General features: G+C 44.1%; 1 protein-coding gene across 1 annotated transcript; it reads left to right on the plus strand.

The window, feature by feature from the left end:
• Positions 1–3,619: 3,619 nt before the first annotated feature.
• Positions 3,620–16,452, plus strand: CKB (creatine kinase B). The gene is made up of 8 exons (XM_075330314.1): positions 3,620–3,728; positions 5,712–5,916; positions 7,236–7,390; positions 8,517–8,649; positions 11,893–12,064; positions 13,107–13,230; positions 13,752–13,941; positions 16,074–16,452. The coding sequence occupies exons 2-8, from the start codon at positions 5,724–5,726 to the stop codon at positions 16,250–16,252; spliced, it is 1,146 nt and encodes a 381-aa protein (XP_075186429.1). The 5' UTR covers positions 3,620–3,728; positions 5,712–5,723; the 3' UTR covers positions 16,253–16,452.
• Positions 16,453–22,621: the final 6,169 nt, after the last annotated feature.

A 22,621-nucleotide genomic window follows, 5' to 3' on the forward strand; every position in this document is an offset into this window, starting at 1 on the left:
GGCACGCAGATGTCAGCTGCTGACCACTGCGCCAGTTACAGAGGACACAGCACGATGTGAGGGTGGGGGAAGGCGAGTAGAATTTTGTTTTATGCTTTAGAGGCAGAAAGGGGCTATATACACCAGGAGGGGGCCCAGGATAAGGACATATATACCAGGAAGGGGCCCAAGATGGGGGACATATATACCAGGATGGCTGACATATATACCAGGATGGGGGACATGCTCTGTATACCAGGAAGAAATCCAGGATGGGGGACATATATACTAGGATGGGTGACATATATATTTCAGGATAGGTAGCATATATACCAGGATCGGTGACATATATACCAGAACGACAGACATATATAGAGAGGAGGGGCATAGATTCCAGAATGGGGGACATATATACCAGGAAGGGGGACATATGTATAAGAATGGGGGACATGCTGTGTATACCAGGATGGGTGACAGTTATATCAGGATGAGTAGCATATATACCAGGATGGGAACACATATACCAGAAAAAGAGACATGTATAGCAGATGAGGGACATAAATACCAGGATGGGAGACATATATACCAGAAAAAGGGACATGTATAGCAGATGAGGGCCATAAATACCAGGATGGGAGACATATATACCAGAAAAAGGGACATGTATAGCAGATGAGGGACATAGATACCAGGATGGGGGAAATATGTACTAGGAAGGGGGACATGCTGTGTATACCAGGAAGGGGCCCAGGATGGTGTACATGTATACTAGGATGATAGACACATATATCAGGATGGGTAGCATATATACCAGGATGGGGCCATATATACCAGAATGTGGAACATATATAGCAGATGAGGGACATGGATACCAGGATGGGAGACATACAGTATATACCAGGATGGGGCCATATATACTAAGATAATGGACATACAGTACATGCCAGGAAGGGGCTCAGAGTGGGAGAAATATAGAACAGGATTGGAGACATATATACCTGGATGGGGGCCATATTTACCAGGATGGGGGCCACATAGACCAGGGTGGGGGACATATTTACCAGGATGGGGGCCACATAGACCAGGGTGGGGGACATATTTATCAGCAAGGGCCTCAGGATGGGGGATATTAGTACAGCATAGGGGAAAGTACTAAATAATCAAGGGGGACGGGAACAACATATGACTTTATAGGATGTAAAATGCTCCAAGGGTCCATACATTTGACCCAACATGGGGTAAGGGGGTTACAGGTCCAAATTTTTCACCAGGGCCCATTGGGCTCCAGTTACACTACTGGTCACCAGAGTTAGGGCAGTGTCTGGTTTTGCCATCAGAATTTTTTTAGTGTTTTACCAGTTTTTATTTGTTGAAAAAAAAAAGTCAAGGTTTTTCAACCTCTTCATATCAAACAGTACACAAATGGCAACTAGTGCTGTCTGTTTTTTATGGACCGATTAAAATTTGGAGCGTTTTCTCCAAGACTTGGATGAAAATTGGACAAGTCTTCATTCTGTGTCTGGGACCAATCAGTCTGAGGAGCAAATTGGATTTATATTAATAATAATAATTATTATTATTCATTTATATAGCGCTATTAATTCCACAGCACTTTACATACATTGGCAACACTGTCCCCATTGGGGCTCACAATCTAAGTTCCCTATCAGTATGTTTTTGGAGTGTGGAAGGAAACCAGAGGAAACTCATGCAAACACAGGGAGAACATACAAACTCCTTGCAGATAGTGTCCTTGGTGGGATTTGAACCCAAGACCCCAGCACTGCAAGACTGCAGTGCTAACCACTGATCCACCACAAGACTGCAGTGCTAACCACTGAACCACCACAAAACTGAAGTGCTAACCACAAAGCCACCGTGATCTATTTCATAGATCACCATAGGTACAAGTCTGAATGATCCCCTGTCTAGAAGAGTATTGATATGCAGCAGATTTGTGACGTGAAACACACGTTGGGACATCGGTCCCCACGTGTAATCCTGGTACCAAACGGTGATTGAGCTGCTAGCTTATGGGTGAGTGATGTTCGTTGCCCTCATGTGTGATTATTCATGGGTGGTAGTGAGCTACAACCATTATGATGTAATGCTGTTAGTCACAATTGTTTGGCACCATCTAATGTTAGTTCCCACTGTATAACATTACTGAATTTATACATCATATTTACTGGTCCTTTTATTCCGGGGGCACGTGGAGTTCTTTCCCCTTTTACACTATACCCCATCCCTATATTATTTTAGTTCTTAATTATTTGTATCCTGGAGCAAGAATTAAATAAATTATTATAATAATATTATAGTGTTGCGTATTTGGATACTATGTCTACTCTTGGCAAAATTTAAAGACTCCTTTCTTTCTGGGTTTCGAGTTGTTGCCCAATTGTTTAATATGAGATCCATGGGTGGTCCTTGTCTTTTTATAGATGGTGTCCTTGGTGGGATTTGAATCCAGGACCCCAGCGCTGCAAGACTGTGGTGCTAACCACTGAGCCTACTTCAAGACTGCGGTGCTAACCACTGAGCCTACTACAAGACTGCGGTGCTAACCACTGAGCCTACTGCAAGACTAAAGTGCTAACCACTGAGCTTACTGCAAGACTGAAGTGCTAACCACTGAGCTTACTGCAAGACTGCGGTGCTAACCACTGAGCCTACTGCAAGACTGCAGTGTTAACCACTGAGAATACTGAAAGACTGCAGTGCTAACCACTGAGCTTACTGCAAGACTGCAGTGCTAACCACTGACCCGATTGCAGTGCTAACCACTGAGCCTACTGCAAGACTGCAGTGCTAACCACTGAGCCTACTGCAAGACTGCAGTGCTAACCACTGAGCCTACTGCAAGACTGCAGTGCTAACCACTGAACCTACTGCAAGACTAAAGTGCTAACCACTGAGCCTACTGCAAGACTAAAGTGCTAACCACTGAGCCTACTGCAAGACTGCAGTGCTAACCACTGAGCCTACTGAAAGACTGCAGTGCTAACCACTGAGCCTACTTCAATGCTAACCACTGAACCTACTGCAAGATGGCAATGCTAACCACTGAGACTACTGCAAGACTGCAGTGCTAACCACTGAGCCACCATGATCTATTTCACACATAGGTACAAGTCTGAATGAGCCCCTGTCTAGGAGAGTATTCACATGCAGCAGATCTGTGCTGGTGAAAATCCATTCCATGTGTCTAAATGAGATTTCTTTGGTATAATATTTGTAAACCAAATTGGATGCATAGGACGGTAACTTGTGCAAAAAATAAAAAACAACAAACTGCTGCTTGTAAATATACCGAGACCTGATGTTAGTAATATTGCCATCTCTTTATTCTATTTCCCAGCAGAACAATTCACAATAAAAGCAATTAATAGAACTGACCACAAAATCTGTGCAGAGCTGAAGACGGGCCAAAATGTGCCCTTCATGGAGATGCTGTGAATGCATTCCCTGTTCCCATTGCTACAATGCCCTGTCATTATACAGCCTGTGCACAATGCAGGCAGCGCTGATAAGATGGGAGAGCATTGATTAGCAGCTCCTGCACTTCCCCCTGCAGACGCCAATCCAATGAATGGAGTATAAATATCCGCCAATGGCTGCTGGCGCTGGCTGCGGTATATAAAGCGGCTGGAGCCCGCTCGCACACGCATCCCTTCAGGTCTGGGGAGTTGTTGGTCCTGAGTCAGTCAGGGTCCTTAATTATTTGCCTCCAGTAAACATAATACCTGGTAAGTAGCCTGCGGCCCCTCCTGCTGCCCCCGCTGATCACTGCTGCCCCCGCTGATCACTGTGGCCCCCCGCTGATCACTGTGGCCCCCTCCTGCTGCCCCCGCCGATCACTGTGGCTCCTGCTGATCACTGTGGCCCCCTCTTGCTGCCCCCGCTGGTCACTGCTGTCCCCTCCTGCTGGTCACTGTGGCCCCCTCCTCCAGCATGTGCATTGTTTGTTTCCTATTGTCTTATTTGGATACAATGTATCTCTGCTCCGGGGTGCGCTCAGATGTCTGCAGATCCTGTGCATCTTTCCAGGCTGAGATCTGAGGATTCTTCATCCATTTAGAAGGCTTGCATCGTAAGGAGGACCCCTGATCGCCTTGCATTGGGGTGGTCTGACCGTTATGGAGCCTGTGATGGGAAGTTCTTGGGGCTCACAAAAGGGGAGCTGTGCGTAATAGCGCATGTCCTTGGGATGTGTCCCTTCTCCAGACTGGGGCGTTGCTGCTTTTTTTTCCAGTGAATTCCCAGATTCTTAATGCTGAGACATTGCTGCAGATCCCCTGCAGTCTATCACTCCTCTGCTTGCAGGAATGTGCTGCCGAGTCTGCAGAGGAGGGAGGGGGTCTGCAAACACAAATGTACGTGGAATATTATGTGAAACAGTTAATGGAAGGATATATTTTTTTTTTCTGTCCCAATCTGCACTGCCCCCTACTGATACTGCTTGTGCTAGTGGTGCAGCCAGTGGGCTCAGGGCCAAGTGTATTGGGGTGACTGGTTATTGCAGTAGCTTTCCACTTTCTAGAGGTATTTGACAGCCAAGGCTTCTTCTATGTTATGTCAATCAGGGCTACTCCTCCTCTTCTGCATATTGGTGCTTCTATAATATGGCTATATACAGTAACATGATCCATTTATTGTATATTCACCACCCATAAGAGCCCTTGTATTGGGCCAGTTCTGACCTGCAGAAGAATGACAGTCTGAATGCTATAAATTCAATGCAACTTTTATTTACACCCCCTAAAATAAATGTAGCCCACCAGGCAACATATTCATAAGGCCACTGGGAATGTTTATGGCAGCTAAGCAGGAAAGGGTTCTTTACAGTTAGAGCAGTCAGACTGTGGAATGCCGACCACAAGAGGTAGTAATGGCAGATGCAATAACAGCTTTTAAAAAAAAAAATGCTGGATGATTTCCTCAGTACACTTTTTTTTTTTTATAAATGACAATGCATAATTGGTGGAGGGTGGTGGTTTTTTTTTTTTTTTTTTACCTATGTAAAGTTTAGGTGGCAGCTTCAAATAAAGCCTTGAAAGACTTGTCGTCCGGCTTTCTTTGGAACCTTATAGACACACATTTCTATAGAGATGGCATCCACTGCCCTCCTTGGAAAGTTGGGTGACCACCAATATGGAGGCAGCCATATTGTAAAAATAGAATGTTTGGGAGGACAATAAAGGACTTAAACTTTACAGTAATGAGATTTATCTATCTCTACTATAAAATGTTGTTTGTTTTTTATTTTTTAAATTAAGTTAATGTCACACTTTCTACCATTATTCCCAGCAAGAACTGGGAATGTCCAACTTCACAAGGCTCATTTTTTTTTTTAATCCAGTAAAACAAAAATCCCATATTACAGACCAGGTCTCAAAAAAATATATATTTTTTTTATTAAAATAAAAAAAATTATGTGTATATAGTATAATTTTTTTTATTTAAATAAATATTTTTTTTTTTTTTTTTGAGACCATGTCTGTAATATGGGATTTTTGTTTTACTGGATTAAAAAAATGAGCCTTGTGAAGTTACATTCCCAATTCTTGCTGGGAATAATGGTAGAAAGTGCAAAATTGACTTAATTTAAAAAAAAAAAAAAAAAAAAAAAAAAATAAATGGCTTCCAGCTTACTTAATCCAAGGTGACTGTAGAGGTCATATGCCGGCCCGTGAAGGTTTACTTACCCTTTCTTTCCCATAATCTTGCAGTAAAGTGCAATCATGCCTTTCGGCAACTCTCACAACCTTCTGAAACTGAAGTTCACTGATGAAGAGGAATTCCCGGACTTGAGCCAACACAATAATCATATGGCTAAAGTATTGACTCGAGAGATGTACAACTGCCTGAGGGACAAGCAGACGCCAAGTGGATTTACTGTGGATGACGTTATTCAGACTGGGGTTGATAACCCAGGTAAAGTCTCATCCTCTCTTCTCTTTCCTCTCATCCACTTTGCCATCTGTTCTCTCATTACTGGAAGTGGACAAGCCGATCTTAACATTTACAAAAATCTTTACATTTTTGTCCAAATTTGCAGCATGTCTATAGACGAGGGGAGACAGTGTCTCTTCTCACTCCAGTAAACTCAATATGGCCCATCCTGTCATTGAGGTTCCTGACCTCCCGTAATCCCAACAATCATGGCCGAGGTGCTAACATCTCACATGTACAAGAGATTGCCCTCCAGTGGCTTCACTCTGGATGATGACTTTGTACACACTGGGGTGGACAATCCTGGTAATCCGCATGACTCAAAATTTCACCCGTGATCTCCACTTAGAGGTCGGTAGATACTGTGTGTCGGCATCTTGTCTAGCAATGTCAAGGTATGACGCACCCAATGTCACCGTGTTGGGGCAGAGCACCAGATGGGCCCCTCCACTTAGAGGCAGTAGCCATTGTGTGTAGGCATCTTGCCTAGCAATGTCAAGGTATGATGAACCAATGTCACCGTGTTGGCTGCATCTGGGGCAGAGCACCACATGGCCCACTCAACTTGGTGCGCCTGGTGGGTCAACATTAAATATAATCACTTGAAATATGTAACATAATTATAGTTAATTACCTGATCTTGGTTTACATCTATGACAGTAATAATCTGTACTAATCCCCTATAGTAGTAATGTGTCTACTAACGAGGTATCTATCTTGAATGTTTAATCTTTCATAAAACAACTTTGGACTTTATCTTTGAGGACCTCATAAGATGGCTTCATTCTGTAGCCTAAACTGAAAATGGGTGCCACAGTTCTCTTACAAAAGGTCCACACTAATAGTTCAATGGTGGCCCAATAGCAGCCATGGATTAATAGTGTGTAATAATGGATGCCGTGGGGTTACAGGTTCTTGTATACAGTAATCTCTCGGTGGACAGAGGTTTCGGACTCTTGAGGATTATGCAGTGAAGTTGAAACTTTTCTGCCAAGTGGCATAGTAATGATCAAATTTTAAGATATCCCGACCTGCATAAAGCAATTATGGGGTTTATTATCGGACAACTAAACTGAACACATCCAAATTTTTTTTTTTTTTTTTTTTTTTTTTTTTTGCATTCCTATACTGAGGTCTCCAGTGATAAAGGGTGACAAGTAATGGGTCATCCTCTAATATTGGGTTAGTCTTAATGTTGTTGGCGAGCTTGTCCTACTTTCCACACAGCAGAAGTTTCCATCCTGATTTATTGATTTTCATACATAGAGATAATTTTGATTTATTATCCCTTGTCTGTGTAGGCCACCCTTATATTATGACAGTGGGATGTGTTGCTGGGGATGAAGAGACTTACACGGTGTTCCAGGACCTTCTTGACCCCATTATTGAGGACCGACATGGGGGCTACAAGCCAACAGACATGCACAAAACAGACCTCAACTCTGATAATCTGCAGGTAATTTGATTGTTTCATCATAAAACAGAAATTGTGTTTATGATTTATTAATTTTTTTTTTTTTTTTTGTGGAGTTTTGCCCCAAAATTTGAACATGCCTTTTTTAATATAAAAGGACCCCGTGTAATGTTTAGGTTTTTGCTGTAGGGAAATTGAACACCTGTTAATATTTGACACAGATTTCCTGGGTTGTTTTGATTGATTTTGCTCTAAACAGTAGGTGCCATCCAAAAAGAATACCCTTCTAAGAGTGGTTGTCACTCTACATAATGCTTGGTGGTGGGAATGGCAGCAAAATGAAGGGTGTTAAAGGTGTATAAAACAAATGCATGTGTCTATAATATGGAAACTTGTAAGGAGTGCAATGGGAAACTTAAAGGGAACCTGTCAGGTCCAATACGCACCCAGAACCACGAGCAGTTCTGCATCCATATGTCTAATCCCTGCCTAACCAAGATAGATCTTTAGAAAAAGTATTTCTAAAGATCCCAGATTGTATGCTAATGAGCGAGTGGACTAGTCCCAAGGGCATTAGTTTCCCTGGCTAGTCAGCTCCATTAGCATGTTAGTACACGCCTGTGGGTGTGTTATGCTAATGCATACGCAGCGATCTCACTTACCTCTCCGCCGCCCAATGCTGGATTTCGGCTCAGTGCGCATGATCCCAGAGTTTTTGGTCATGTGCACTATGAAGCCGGGTGTACGCGCCCCGGCTTCAAACTGAAGTAGTGCACATGACCTGAGCTGAAATCCAGCGTTGGGCTGCGATGGCAGCGGAAAGATGAGTGAGATCATCCTCTGACACTACCCATTCATTAGCATGATGGTACGCCCCTGTGGGCATGCTAATTGTGCTGACTAGCAAGAGAAGCAACACCCTTGGGACTAGTCCCCCCCCTCGCTCATTAGCATATGATAAAAGATCTTTACAAATACTTTGTTTCTAAAGATTCCTTTATCTATGCTAGTGTATACAAGGATGGTTAGGCAGGGATTAGCAACATGCACCCAAAACTGCTCATGGTTCTGGGTGCATATTGGACCTGACAGGTTCCCTTTAAGAAAATGGGTAGAATGCTTGTTAAAACTATTTTATTTATTTATTTTTTTTTTTTAAATAATCCAGGGTGGTGATGACCTGGACCCAAACTACGTTCTCAGCTCACGTGTCAGAACCGGCAGGAGCGTCCGGGGATTCTGCCTCCCACCTCACTGCAGCCGTGGAGAAAGACGAGCCGTTGAGAAGCTCTCCGTTGAAGGTTAGTCTCAATATCTTGTAAATTAATGATAATGAGCCTTGCTCTAATTAGAAACACAAGTATTCCTCCTTCTCCGTGCTCAATGACAGTTTCCATGAATGGACTTTGTAAGGGAAAGTTAGCCGTAATCAGGTCGTGGATGTAAGGGATGCCGGAGCGTGGTGTTGATGGCAGCCCCCTGCACAATGGAGGCTATTCAGTTTCATTGTGTTCTGTGCCTCAGACCTTTTAAGGATGCGCCTTCCTACAAGCAAACCCTATGAAATACCTGGCTGTATATGGAAACGGAGTAAAGTGCGTCTTGGCTCGAGGGAGAAATAAAAGCATTCTTTCCATCTAACTTTTAGAATAAGTAGCACCTATAGCCAGATATGGTGACTTCACATTGTAGGTTGCAGCACACCCCAGTTATTGGTTTGGGGGGGGGGGGGGAGAGAGAATCAGCTTCGAAACTTTATCTTGCAAACGTCTGTGCTTCAATCCATGCACGCCTCTGATCTGGAAGAACGGATTGCTGAAGACAATTGTGCCAACGCCAAGAAATGACCACCAAAAAGTTCAGAAAACTCCCACCTTCTACAGGTCTGACTTTTACTCATCTGAAGGTTATGCCACTAAATGAGGAGCAGAGGTGTCACCACTTGGAAGCTTTAAAGGTTCTGGACTTTTTTGAGAAATCGCCCAAGTTTCTCAATTGCCTTTTAATCAAAAATATCCTACAAGTGAGTTACTCCTTAGATGCTGGTACAAATCCATCATGGCACTGACTGTTTTACACCTCTCCTCTTGTGTTTTCATATGTGATCAGGAGGGGGGAGAGAGGGGGGGAGCACCTAGAGCCTTGGGGAGGGCAGAGAAAATAGGCTGTAAATATGGAGGGAAGGGGACAGTATAGGAATAAACATGTAGTGATTCATTAAAACAGTCTCCTTGGCCACAGCTCACATCCAGTCTGCATTACTGGGAGAGAAGTGTCTACAGAAGGAAAAACCTGACATTTGTCTCAGGCTGCAAAGTACATATCAGAGGGGTCTAAAAAAACAATACGTGTAAGAATATCCTATACCTCAATCTACCTAACTTCTTCCATGTCAAAGTTGTCCAGAACGGTTAACACTAATGACAAACTGTTTAGACTTTGACTTCTTCTAGTCCAGGACTTGCTTTCCTTGTGCATACAGCGGTCTATACACATTTGCTTTTTGACTATTACGACGGGTTATTACAGCCTGACCTTTTGACTGCCGCTCCTACTCTGGCTTGGCCAGATCTTGTGTTACTGAGCACCTAGAAGTGATAAGGACTCCATGTATCCTACCATAGCATGAAGACAAGCTTTATCCCACAAGGCCCCTTTTTATTTATTGGGCTCTATGGAGCCCTTTTGGAGGTTGCAGACTTAAGTCTTGTCTGCATTTGGGCCCCTGTACAAGAACGAGTCTGCTAAAGCCAATATCTCATCATAATTCACAATACCACTTTCTTTGGAGGTAGAAATGTGGCCTCCTTACCTCTTGGGTCCCTGTGCGGCCTCACAAGCTGCACCAATGACATGTCCTCCCCTGAATAGTGCTAGGGACCCTATAAGCCTGAACACTTTGTACTGAGCTTGCCATATGTGCATATGGCCCAGTATTACCAAAAGGGCACCCCATTTTGGATTGATCTGCCTCTTTGGGGCTATACATATACCTCATGTTCCACTTTGGCTGGTAGCCTGGCACAAGCAAGGGGTGGTAGGTCATAGCTAGGACAATGCTGCTGACAATTTGGCCATTGTGAATAAGACACCTTTTGCAACCTTACAGGTAGTAAGAGGGGGTTCTCCAACATCAGGAGCGGACATATCATTGGTGCAGCTGCACAGGGGCCCAAGAGGTAAAGGGGTCTCTGAGCCTCCCAAGCAGGTGGAATTGTGCATTTTTATAAGCTTTTTTTTTTTTTTTTTTTTTTTTTTTTTGGCTGCAAAGAGCCCATAGTTCTTGCATTGGGGCCCTTTTCTGTCTGTCAGCTGGCGTCCAGCATAGAGGTACAGTTGATCTATTGACAGCACAAGGCCTGACGATTGGCATCTGTTGGGATGTGCAGCGTCTCTTGCTTCACAATGTGCAAGTGAGCAACTGACGAACCTTTAGTACAATGAGCCCATTCAGACACCCCACGTCTGACGTAATCCACACGAGGTCCCACGACGATCCCAGGTCTGCTACATTCCTATGTTGCAACACGTGGGCACATTACAGAACTCTACTACATGACGCCACTGAGTTTAACTGCAGTCACAGGTGTAAGTTCCCAAGGTACACCATCTTTGACTGCAGGTACACTCACCTCAGGTGACCTCATTGAACTCTGTGACCTCACCTCAGGTCAACTCATACAGTTCAATGAGACTTGCATCTGCTGGCAGAAAACAGTGGGGGTTTTTTTTTTTGCTAAGAGATGCAGATTTGGTGCTGAAATTTATACACAAAATTCCTGCACCAATACTGCATCTCCAGGCAAAAAAACGCATGCAAACGCAATGCGGTTTTGATGCAATATTGATGTGGGGGGTTTGTTTGCCAGAAAATGCAGATTTGGTGCAAGAATTTCGTGTATAAATTTCAGCACCAAATCTGCATCTCCTGGCAAAGCAAAAAAGGAGATACAAATTTGATACAGAAATTTCAAACAGCAAATTTGCATCTCTTGGCAGAAAACCACATTGAAACGGCGCCAAAACCGGTTTTGTTAATTTTTTTTTTTGCTAAGAGATGCAGATTTGGTGCTGGAATTTATACACCAAATCTACATCTTCTGGTGTCCCTTTTAAATAGGAAACGGTCCAAAGCTCATTTTGGATTTCACTCAACACCCCTTCTAATGGTATGAAGTTTGTTTCCTTGAGCGTTCATGTAATTTCAGTTGGAGAAAGATGGTACCACACCTCACACCGCAGTTTATTCCCCTGACCCCTTTTATTTCAACTTATGTGGGTTTCACCTGCATCTGTCGGATCCAACAGCAGAAATCTTGTGGCCAGCATCCGGGTTGGGTCGTCTGTGTTTTGTGGTGTTGGTGCACAGCTGAATGAGCACTTGTATCCTTGTGGGGTGGAGCGGCTCAATGAGCTCATGGTGCTCTGTGAATGGCTGCTCTGTGACCACAGGACCTAAATCAGGGAAGGGGGTGACCCTCCACTAATATTTATAGTTCTGGTGAACTGACTCCTGTATGAACTCCTTGTTTTTCTTTGCTCAGCTCTCTCCAGCCTGGATGGTGACTTGAAAGGAAAGTACTATGCCCTGAAGAACATGACCGAGGAGGAACAGCAGCAGCTGATCGACGATCACTTCCTCTTTGACAAACCTGTGTCTCCTCTGCTTCTGGCCTCTGGAATGGCCCGGGATTGGCCTGACGCCAGGGGCATCTGGTGGGTATCTTGAGGTAGATGGGTATAAATTGGACAGTTTCCTGTATAGGTAATACTATGAATTTAGTGCACATACAAGGGATACCAGACATGGGGAGATGTTGTGTAATGGGCCCTCTCTCCAAACTTGACCAACTGGTCAACAAATTACTTGTTCCTTAATTACAGAATACACCCTTATTTATCCTCCTGGAATATCAAAGGTTGCCAGCACTGAGGATAATGCAAGCAGTAACCTTGAGGGCCCCTTTGAAAGTGGAAACCCCACTCTGAAGTGGCCAAATCATCATCTTTGGTCCCAGGACAGTAGTGGACAAATGGCTCCTTGCTCTGCCACTGATTCCAACTAGTGGCGTCATTTCAACACCAATAGATCTGGTGGGGGGGACACCTGGCTAGGAGTCTGGGGTACTGCCCCTGGTCTTCAGTGCCAATGACACCACCTACCTTTTTTTTATTTTTTTGTCTGCCTCAAATTTTTTTTGCCCTTCTGCTCGCACCTGTCAGGCTTCTGATGCATCCATTGGATATTACACCATCTGCCTAATTTAACATGGTGATGCCTGATCATTCTCCAGTCTTCCTGCCCAGTAATCTGGAGAATGGCCGAATCTCATCCCTTCTAAAATAGTCCGCGCCCCCCCCCCCTCAACCCATAATAAAACTTATTGCTGTTGTGATGTACTAGGAAATGGAGGAAGCACCGAACCAAAGGTTTCAATCTATAATCTAGGGATAAAGGAGGGGGTGGGGTGGGGGGGGGGTGTTGTGATTAGAGGGTGGTCGCTTTCTTCTGAAACTGTGCAGTTCTAGTCTGGCTTGGCAGGTATAAACCCCACTCCAAACCACTCTCATTTCATTGTTTAGGATTGAGCTACGTAACCAAGCCAAAAGAAAGTGGCGCCATTCTGATGTTGGACAACCTCTTTTGGAATCGCTGCACAATATTGGACACTTATGATTTATGCATTTTGAGCTATTAGATGTTTTAATATCTCTGGGGTTATAGCACTGAATTAAGTATATGTAAATTTATTAAAAGGCACAATGACAACAAGACTTTCCTTGTCTGGATCAATGAGGAGGATCATCTCCGTGTGATCTCTATGCAGAAGGGTGGAAACATGAGGGAGGTCTTCAAGAGGTTCTGTGATGGTCTGACAACTGTAAGTGACTGGACATCATAGATTTGAGATGTGACTGCCTATTTAGTGTTTGGATTTAGCTGAAGGAGTGGACCACCTTTAGAAAAAGGTGGTCAAACATGGCTACTTCCAAAACTAATACTTCAACTTTACGATATTGCAGCTGAAATCCATTTGCTCCATTGGTGCATCCAGTAGAGCATTTCAGCACTTTCTCTTAGTCCGCCACACTTTTTTTTTTTTTTTTTTAAAGCTTAGAAGTTGTCCATTAAGTTATATCATTTAGTCGGAGCCGCCACTGGTTTGCTTTGGCCAATGGTAAAAAGCACAACTGTTGTCCATAAGGCTTTAGCTGCTATACTTGCATCAACCTTTTCTAACCATTTTGCCACTAACTTCATCAGAAATTCTGTGCATGAATTTGCTTATGAAATGTTGAGCTTTCTGGAACAGAAAACACAATCTGCTGGGAAACTCTAGACTCTCGGTACGGCACAGCTGCCGGTATATCATAACTTGTAGCTTTTCTTTTTCTCCCGCAGATTGAATCCCTATTTAAGAACAAGGGTTACCAATTCATGTGGAATCAGCACCTTGGTTATGTCTTGACCTGCCCCTCCAACCTCGGCACTGGTCTCCGTGCCGGAGTCCATGTTAAATTGCCAAATCTGAGCAAACATGAGAAGTTTTCTGAAATCTTGAAGAGGCTAAGACTGCAGAAGAGAGGAACAGGTAACAAGCCATTCACTGTTAAAGCTGAGCGGACTCGCAAAAAACTTGGACTGTCAGGTCCCTGCTTGTTTTCTTAAAAGATTCGGTCTGGAATCTGGTACCCATATAAGCCTATGGGAACCGGAATCCAGGATTAAAAATGTTGGTGGAAGGAATAGGGGCGCACGCGGTGTACTCGCCCACGCTCCGTGTCATGGCGGCAAGCTGCTTCCAGGTCGCGCACTTCTGGAGTTGCGTGGGTCTAGATCATGCACTAAGTTACATGCTAGAATGTATGGGCTACTTCCAGGTATGACATTTGTCACGTGATAGGGGGCGTGTTCAAAATGCAGCCCACGATGTGTCCTGCTCAGCCTGAGCAGCCTACTTCATGAAGCGGGCTGCCCAGGATGAGCTGTGTCGGCAATGCATACTCCTCTGCTCCGCCTGCACCTCCCGGTGCATGAATAGTGCACCAGGATGCGCTGCGCTGGCAATGACTCGCAGACGGCGTCTGTGCAGATGTAGTCAGACGCTGTCACAAGCTGGGGGCGCGTCTGACTGCACCAACCAGACACCAGGCCGGCCGGTGGGCAGGAAAGGCCTGCATTTGAAATGAGGCACAGTGAGGCAGCGTACAGCTGGGCCGGAGCCTGGGTAAGTATGAAGCTCTTGTTTCATTCTTATTTTCTTCTTTTTATATTCTATTTTCTCGAGTTCCGGATCAAACGCCCAAAATCCCAGGTCACTGTCCAGGTGCTGAACCTGGGTCTGCTCAGCCTTAGTCACTGTCCCTGTGTCAAACTCCTCTTGACATTTGACGAAGGCTGGGGTCACAATCGCACTTGGCTCAAACTCTGCTGCAAGGTGTGATCCGAGTGTTGCCTGCGCATTGTGTTCATTGCTTCCCAAACGACACATCCGAACATCAGCTGAGCACTGCGACACTCTGATCACACCGATGCTTGAGTATTGAGTAGTGCTGAGCACGCTTGCCCATTGTTAATGTCTGTCCAACATGCAGCTTCACATGCTGGCTTCCAAAGACCTGATTGTGGTGGTCGACGCCATCGGTAAATTATTTTCCCCATCCATAGATTAATCCCTTAACGACCGTGGGCAGTAAAATGACATCCTAACACTTGGGGTACGCTCACACGACGTATGACTCGCTCAAGTGCAATGTGAGAATCTCACACTGCACTCTCCTTAGTGTTATTCAATAAGCCAGAGCAAAAGTTGCAACATGCTGCGATTGGATGCCGAAATTGTGCGAGACTCGCCAATACAAGTCAATGGGTGCGAGGAAAACAACGGCCGTCACTGACCACCCTAGTGACATTTGCTTTTATGGATACATTACAATCATGTAGCACAGAACACTGACTAATGACCGCTGAGAAAAAGAATAAATTGCACATGGATGGCAAATAAGGAAAATAAGTCCCATTTCTCATCAAGGAGTAGGACTCCTTTTAAAAAAAAAAAAAAAAAAAAAAAAAAGTTCGTGTCTTTCCAGCCTTAGGCCGGTGTCCCACTTGCAATTGCCTCGTGTGTATCTCGCAGTGCATCACGCACTCCGCTTACAGGAGCGGGTCAGCTACATAGTGTGAGTCTGTGATGGGTGATGCACCGCGAGGCAATCGCAATTGGGACACTGGCCTTATAGTTGTACTCACCGGCGGCTGCTGTCAGGGATCCGTGCATGTCAGCTAACTTGTACAGCAGAAGTGTACATCTCGCAGGCACTAGTGGCTCCGCTATCCACCCATGCCTGTTAACCCTCTTAAATTGCGATGTCAAAATGTGACATTGCGATTTAATTCTAGACTGCTGTAAATCTTCACTTATCCCGCCCCATCAGCGGTGCTGTGACTTTATCACATGGAGCTGATGGTGGTAGAGGGTCATGTGATGACTCCTGTAGCTATCATGAGTCCCTTTCTGTTTCACTCAACAAAGTGCTGCGTCTGACAGATGAGTATTTCTGCTGATCTTAGCTGTGATCAATAGAAATCAATGAGCAATCAGACTGCTGATCCTTATCGTCCCCTGGGGGACTAGTAAAATAAATATAAACATATAGTTATCGCAGCGTTCAGAAATGCATTTTTTTTTTTTTTGTCTAACCCTTGCTATTCTGTCCTTCCCAGGTGGCGTTGACACTGCAGCCGTCGGTGGAGTCTTTGATGTTTCGAACGCTGATCGCCTTGGCTTCTCTGAGGTGGAACTGGTTCAGACAGTGGTGGATGGTGTGAAGCTGCTCGTTGAGATGGAAAAGCATCTGGAGAAAGGCCAGTCCATCGATGCCCTCATCCCAGCACAAAAATGAATGCACTTTTAATGGCCATGCTCTCTAATTTATTGGATCAATAGCCTCACTGAGATCTTGGGACCCAACTCCTGCTTAGTAACAGTGTAGAAACGTCTTCCATCTGTTCATGGGTTTTGTTTAGAGGTTTTTTTTTATTTTTTTTTCTCTGGCTGCAATGTTACTGAAAAACATAGAAATAAACATTGGTCTTGCCTTGATATGGTGTTTGTCTAATTCCCATCCACCTAAAGGTTGTATAAAGTGATTGCACCTGCAGACCTCTTCTAGTGGGGCGTTCACTGGTCCAGATCTGAAAACGAGAAGATTGCTCCTACTGGACCCTCTTTATAGCACTTTGTACATCATAGAACAGGACTGGAGCTGCCACAAGCACAATTTCAATTTTTTTTTTTTAGGAAGGATAATGGTTGCAAAAAAAAAAAAAAAAATTCATGCACCTGATGCATGAACCCCAATCTCCCTTTTTATATACGAAACAGTTTTAAAAATTTCAGCAACAAATCCGCTACTTGTGAAGTGTTTGCCACCATTCATGTCTGTATCGGAAGGTGGGCACCACTGATGACATTTTGTTTTGCACAGTTAATGGATATCATACCTGCCTATTGTGCATGTGTGGTGCCCCTAAGGCTCTGGTCACCACAGGGTACTGCACCTAATTTAAGGTGTGGTATCAATCTCAGGTAAGGAGTGGGTTAATCACCAGTGTTGCAGACACACTCCACATATAGCTCAGGAGCCTTCCTACAGTGTGGGCTTGCTCAGGGTAGGCGGTGGCCATACGAACATGGACTTCCCGGTCACTGTAGCCAGCCACCTGAGAGGGCAGGTTCCACTTGGGGTAGAAATAGGACAACACATGCACATCAGAGCAGACCCTGTCAGGACCATAGTTCTGGCAAGACATCTCTGGGAAAACTTGGACTTCATTGGGCCCAGGGGCTTGGAGCGGGAGCTCAGCCAGGGTTTCTAACTGCGGAGGGGAACAACCTAGGAATAGGACACTCACTCCTTCTCTCTCAACCCACCGGTGGTGACCCTTTACGGGGTCTGGGATTGACCAGAGGTCATTACGACAGTGACCAGTGTGACCGGGCTGGCAGCTGAAGTTGAGTAAATTACACCCTGAACTCAGACGGCATTTGCGCCAAAGGCCATTACAACCCTCATTATCCACCCGGGGCCTGATCTGCCTGTGGGGAGCGAGATCATTCTGGCTGCCATAACACCTGCCCCGGAGAGGAACCCTGCAGCAGCTACTCTGTGGCGTCACAACAAACTTTCCCTATTACCCCGCTTTCCCCCACCGTTCACTGCATGCCTCAGGGCAACGGAACCGGGCAAGGCTACCCATGACAATGCGTGACCCAACCCTCAATGGCCCGGCGACGAATAGGTTAACAAACTACCCTGTGGGGTGCTGCACATGCTTCTAGGCAGAAATATGCACACATGATGGAATCGGCCCACTCGTCTCCCAATGCAGAAGTGAGTGATGCTGAAGAACCCTTAACTTTTGACCTTGAGGTGCTCCATGGACCCGACTGCATTTTTAAACTAGTAATGCCTCCATAATCTGGTAGAGCTGCTTATTTGGTGGCTGGAGTGTCCTGTATTAAACATGAGATATTGGGTCAAATTCCACTAATCTGCTTGGTTAGTGTAAGCTTGATTTAGTCTGTCTGATGTGCCCAATGTTATCACAGTGGTGTAATTTGGCATAGGTTTTCATAAATGTTAGACTGGTTATCTTTTACTTATTCGCACACTATAAGCCATCCGCCTTGTCCAGTGAGCAGCTCCCTCCAAAAAGGCTAAACTGCGTAATACGGTGCAAGGAGTGAACACTTGGGTAGTACAGAGCTGATGACCCTAGATAAGGTGTTTTCTACCTTCTAGTGCAGCAGCGAAAACTTTTGGAATGGGAAACGCTCCTTTCTATGGGTTTCTGGGAACCCCGCCAGCAAAGTCAACCGCCGGAGTCTCACATGCTGTGCTCTTCCCACACGTTCCACTGCTGTCTTGGAATTCAGTTTGATCTTTGTGCAGAATTATGAAAACATTCTCCTTTTTAGACAAATGAAAATGGCACAACGTCTCCCCCCCCCCCCCAAACTGTACCCTAATTTTAATAAAACACTGAACTCAAACTGCTAAGTGTAAAGGATCATATCTCAGTTTAGGAGAAATGGATCAGCGAAAATAACTTTGCGTGGATTGGACGGGGGAGGGGGTGTTTGGGAAAGGTCTTTGAAGGCTCCTTCAGACATTTTGGGACATCTGGAAGAATGATTGGTTGTCTGGAGAAGAAGACATGAGCGCGGTCAGGAGTCCTGTCTGCCATGATTAAAGCCTCCTGTGACCATTGGTGTGGGGCTTCTCCTCCATGGAGGGGGTTCACCACAATTTTGACCTGACGAAAGAATGGACCTAAAGCTCCTCCAAGAGCGATTTCTCCCATCCTCCAGGAGCAATGTGGGGATGATGCTTATTCCACCATGATCGAGACCAGGTCACAAGCCAAAAGTGATGACTATCCCTCAGGCAGTAGACTCTCAGAATAATGTTCCTGGTGAGCCAGAGGACCTATACGTTCAGGTCAGAGGACTGTCCAGGTTCCTAATTTCCTTCGCTCCCAACAATACACCCACTAGCCTAAAAATCTTGGGTCATACACCATCCCCATGACGTGGCGGCAGCTCCATCAGTGAACATTCTTCACATGCTCCAAGTGACTGCTCCATGCTCTAATTGTAACTGAAGTTTACAAATCCCTTGTTTAAAAAAAAAAAAAAACCCACACATGTAATTACACAACAGTTCCTCTGTTCTTTATACCCTCGGGGCCTCCAAGCTGCTTTTTAGCCAAAAGATCTGCTCCATAAATTGAATTTCCGATGTGTGGCTACTCTGGAATTTGTGTTAATGTCCTGAAGGTTAGAAAACCCTTTTAATGTGAATCTGTTCACCTGTTAATATTTAACTACCTTGGGTTGATGTGCACGATTTATTGAACAGAACTGCAGACCTACATCCTGTACTTGGAAGTTATTGGATTTCTTAAACAAATAAAAGTGAGGCCTGAGCCTATGGCGGCAGAAAAAAAGGGCGGCAAGAGCTTTCCAGAACCAAAATATATTGCAATTTACATTGAATATTAACAATAAACTAATGTATTATGACTATGGTTATGCCAAATGTGACACCAGGCATTGGGGAGCTATTTTTTTTTTTTTTTTACGTCAGTGGTGCACAGGGTCTATTAGTTCCCGTTTCTCTTCATGCACAATCATCTGTATTTTAAGACATCTGAAAGCAAAGACCTACATAAAGATACAGTCAGGGCCAGAAATATTTGGACAGTGACACAAGTTTTGTTATTTTAGCTGTTTACAAAAACATGTTCAGAAATACAATTATATATATATAATATGGGCTGAAAGTGCACACTCCCAGCTGCAATATGAGAGTTTTCACATCCAAATCGGAGAAAGGGTTTAGGAACCATAGCTCTGTAATGCATAGCCTCCTCTTTTTCAAGGGACCAAAAGTAATTGGACAAGGGACTCTAAGGGCTGCAATTAACTCTGAAGGCGTCTCCCTCGTTAACCTGTAATCAATGAAGTAGTTAAAAGGTCTGGGGTTGATTACAGGTGTGTGGTTTTGCATTTGGAAGCTGTTGCTGTGACCAGACAACATGCGGTCTAAGGAACTCTCAATTGAGGTGAAGCAGAACATCCTGAGGCTGAAAAAAAAGAAAAAATCCATCAGAGAGATAGCAGACATGTTTGGAGTAGCAAAATCAACAGTCTGGTATATTCTGAGAAAAAAGGAATTGACTGGTGAGCTTGGGAACTCAAAAAGGCCTGGGCGTCCACGGATGACAACAGTGGTGGATGATCGCCGCATACTTTCTTTGGTGAAGAAGAACCCGTTCACAACATCAACTGAAGTCCAGAACACTCTCAGTGAAGTAGGTGTATCTGTCTCTAAGTCAACAGTAAAGAGAAGACTCCATGAAAGTAAATACAAAGGGTTCACATCTAGATGCAAACCATTCATCAATTCCAAAAATAGACAGGCCAGAGTTAAATTTGCTGAAAAACACCTCATGAAGCCAGCTCAGTTCTGGAAAAGTATTCTATGGACAGATGAGACAAAGATCAACCTGTACCAGAATGATGGGAAGAAAAAAGTTTGGAGAAGAAAGGGAACGGCACATGATCCAAGGCACACCACATCCTCTGTAAAACATGGTGGAGGCAACGTGATGGCATGGGCATGCATGGCTTTCAATGGCACTGGGTCACTTGTGTTTATTGATGACATAACAGCAGACGAGTAGCCGGATGAATTCTGAAGTGTACCGGGATATACTTTCAGCCCAGATTCAGCCAAATGCCGCAAAGTTGATCGGACGGCGCTTCATAGTACAGATGGACAATGACCCCAAGCATACAGCCAAAGCTACCCAGGAGTTCATGAGTGCAAAAAAGTGGAACATTCTGCAATGGCCAAGTCAATCACCAGATCTTAACCCAATTGAGCATGCATTTCACTTGCTCAAATCCAGACTTAAGACGGAAATACCCACAAACAAGCAAGACCTGAAGGCTGCGGCTGTAAAGGCCTGGCAAAGCATTAAGAAGGAGGAAACCCAGAGTTTGGTGATGTCCATGGGTTCCAGACTTAAGGCAGTGATTGCCTCCAAAGGATTCGCAACAAAATATTGAAAATAAAAATATTTTGTTTGGGTTTGGTTTATTTGTCCAATTACTTTTGACCTCCTAAAATGTGGAGTGTTTGTAAAGAAATGTGTACAATTCCTACAATTTCTATCAGATATTTTTGTTCAAACCTTCAAATTAAACGTTACAATCTGCACTTGAATTCTGTTGTAGAGGTTTCATTTCAAATCCAATGTGGTGGCATGCAGAGCCCAACTCGCGAAAATTGTGTCACTGTCCAAATATTTCTGGACCTAACTGTATGTTTCATAGAAAAACAGGGATGCAATTGCATAAGAAATCTAAGGAGATCTGGTCTTTCCATGACGGTCTCGAGTGGAGCAGATGGAGTGGTTTCTGGGAGCACATACTGGGCAGCATCCGTGTTACTCATGTACTGATATACAATGTATCCCCCGGCTCAAGCTCTGTAATTCTCCACCATTTGGGCTCTTGTCCAATGTTATACATTCTTCATAGACAAAGCTGGCCTCCAGGAGCGATCTGTCACTCCCGTCCCACTCACGTCTTCCCAAAGGTGCAGAATATTTTTTTTTGGGATATGCTGCTAGGAGACCAAACAAAGACTCCGACTGATCAAACATTCACAGGTTGATACTGCAAACTAATGTGAAGGTCACTGTCAAGGTCACAAGTCACCTCCATTAAGCTGCTTTCCCCCACGCCCCGTTTAAATGAGATCTGACAACTTTCCTGACATCTTTTAGTAAAAAAGTGTATTCTTGAAGAAGTAACAAACTTGGTACATCATTTTCTTAGAATGCTACTTTGTAATGTTCTGACCAAAATAGACAAGTGGGTGTCACCATTTCCCCCTTTTTGTTAATTGAGTGTTTTTCTCCACATTCTGATGTCCAATAAGGGTAGACACTGTTGGTAAAAACTTTAGTAAAGAGGAAATGGTGACAAAAAAAAAACAGTAACAAACTTGGAACATCTTTTCCTTAGAATGCTACATTGTATTGTTCCAAATAAATAGACAAGACGGTGTCACGACTTCTCCCTTCTTGTTAATTGAGTGTTTTTCTCCACATTCTGTTGTCCAATAAGGGTAGGTGCTGTTAAGAGAAACCTTAGTAAAGAGGAAATAGTGGAAGAAACAGTAACAGACTTGGAACCTCTTTTTCTTAGAATGCTACATTGTATTGTTCTGAATAAATAGACAAGTAGGTGTCACCATTTCCCCCTTTTGTTAATTGAGTGTTTTTCAACATATTCTGATGTCCAATAAGGGTAGATGCTGTTAGGAGAAACCTTTCGTAAAGAGGAAATAGTGAAAAAAATCAACAGTAACAAACTTGGAACATCATTTTCTTATGCTACATTGTATTGTTCCGAATAAATAGACAAGTGGGTGTCACCATTTCCCCCTTTTGTTAATTGAGTGTTTTTCTCCACATTCTGATGTCTAATAAGGGTAGATATTGTTAGGAGAAACCTTGGTAAAGAGGAAATGGTGAAAAAAACAGGTTGTCAATTCATTCCATTTTCTGGCGGAATCACAGAGTTGTAAGAAAAGATGATCCAAAATTAGAAGTATAAGTATTTATTAAAGCAGACGTGTCAGGAGTGCAGACAGATCTATTTTTTTTTTAAAGGGGCTCTCCATGTTCATAAG

The sequence above is a fragment of the Anomaloglossus baeobatrachus genome, chromosome 12 (genome assembly GCF_048569485.1).
Source record: "Anomaloglossus baeobatrachus isolate aAnoBae1 chromosome 12, aAnoBae1.hap1, whole genome shotgun sequence".
Classification (NCBI taxonomy): domain Eukaryota; kingdom Metazoa; phylum Chordata; class Amphibia; order Anura; family Aromobatidae; genus Anomaloglossus; species Anomaloglossus baeobatrachus.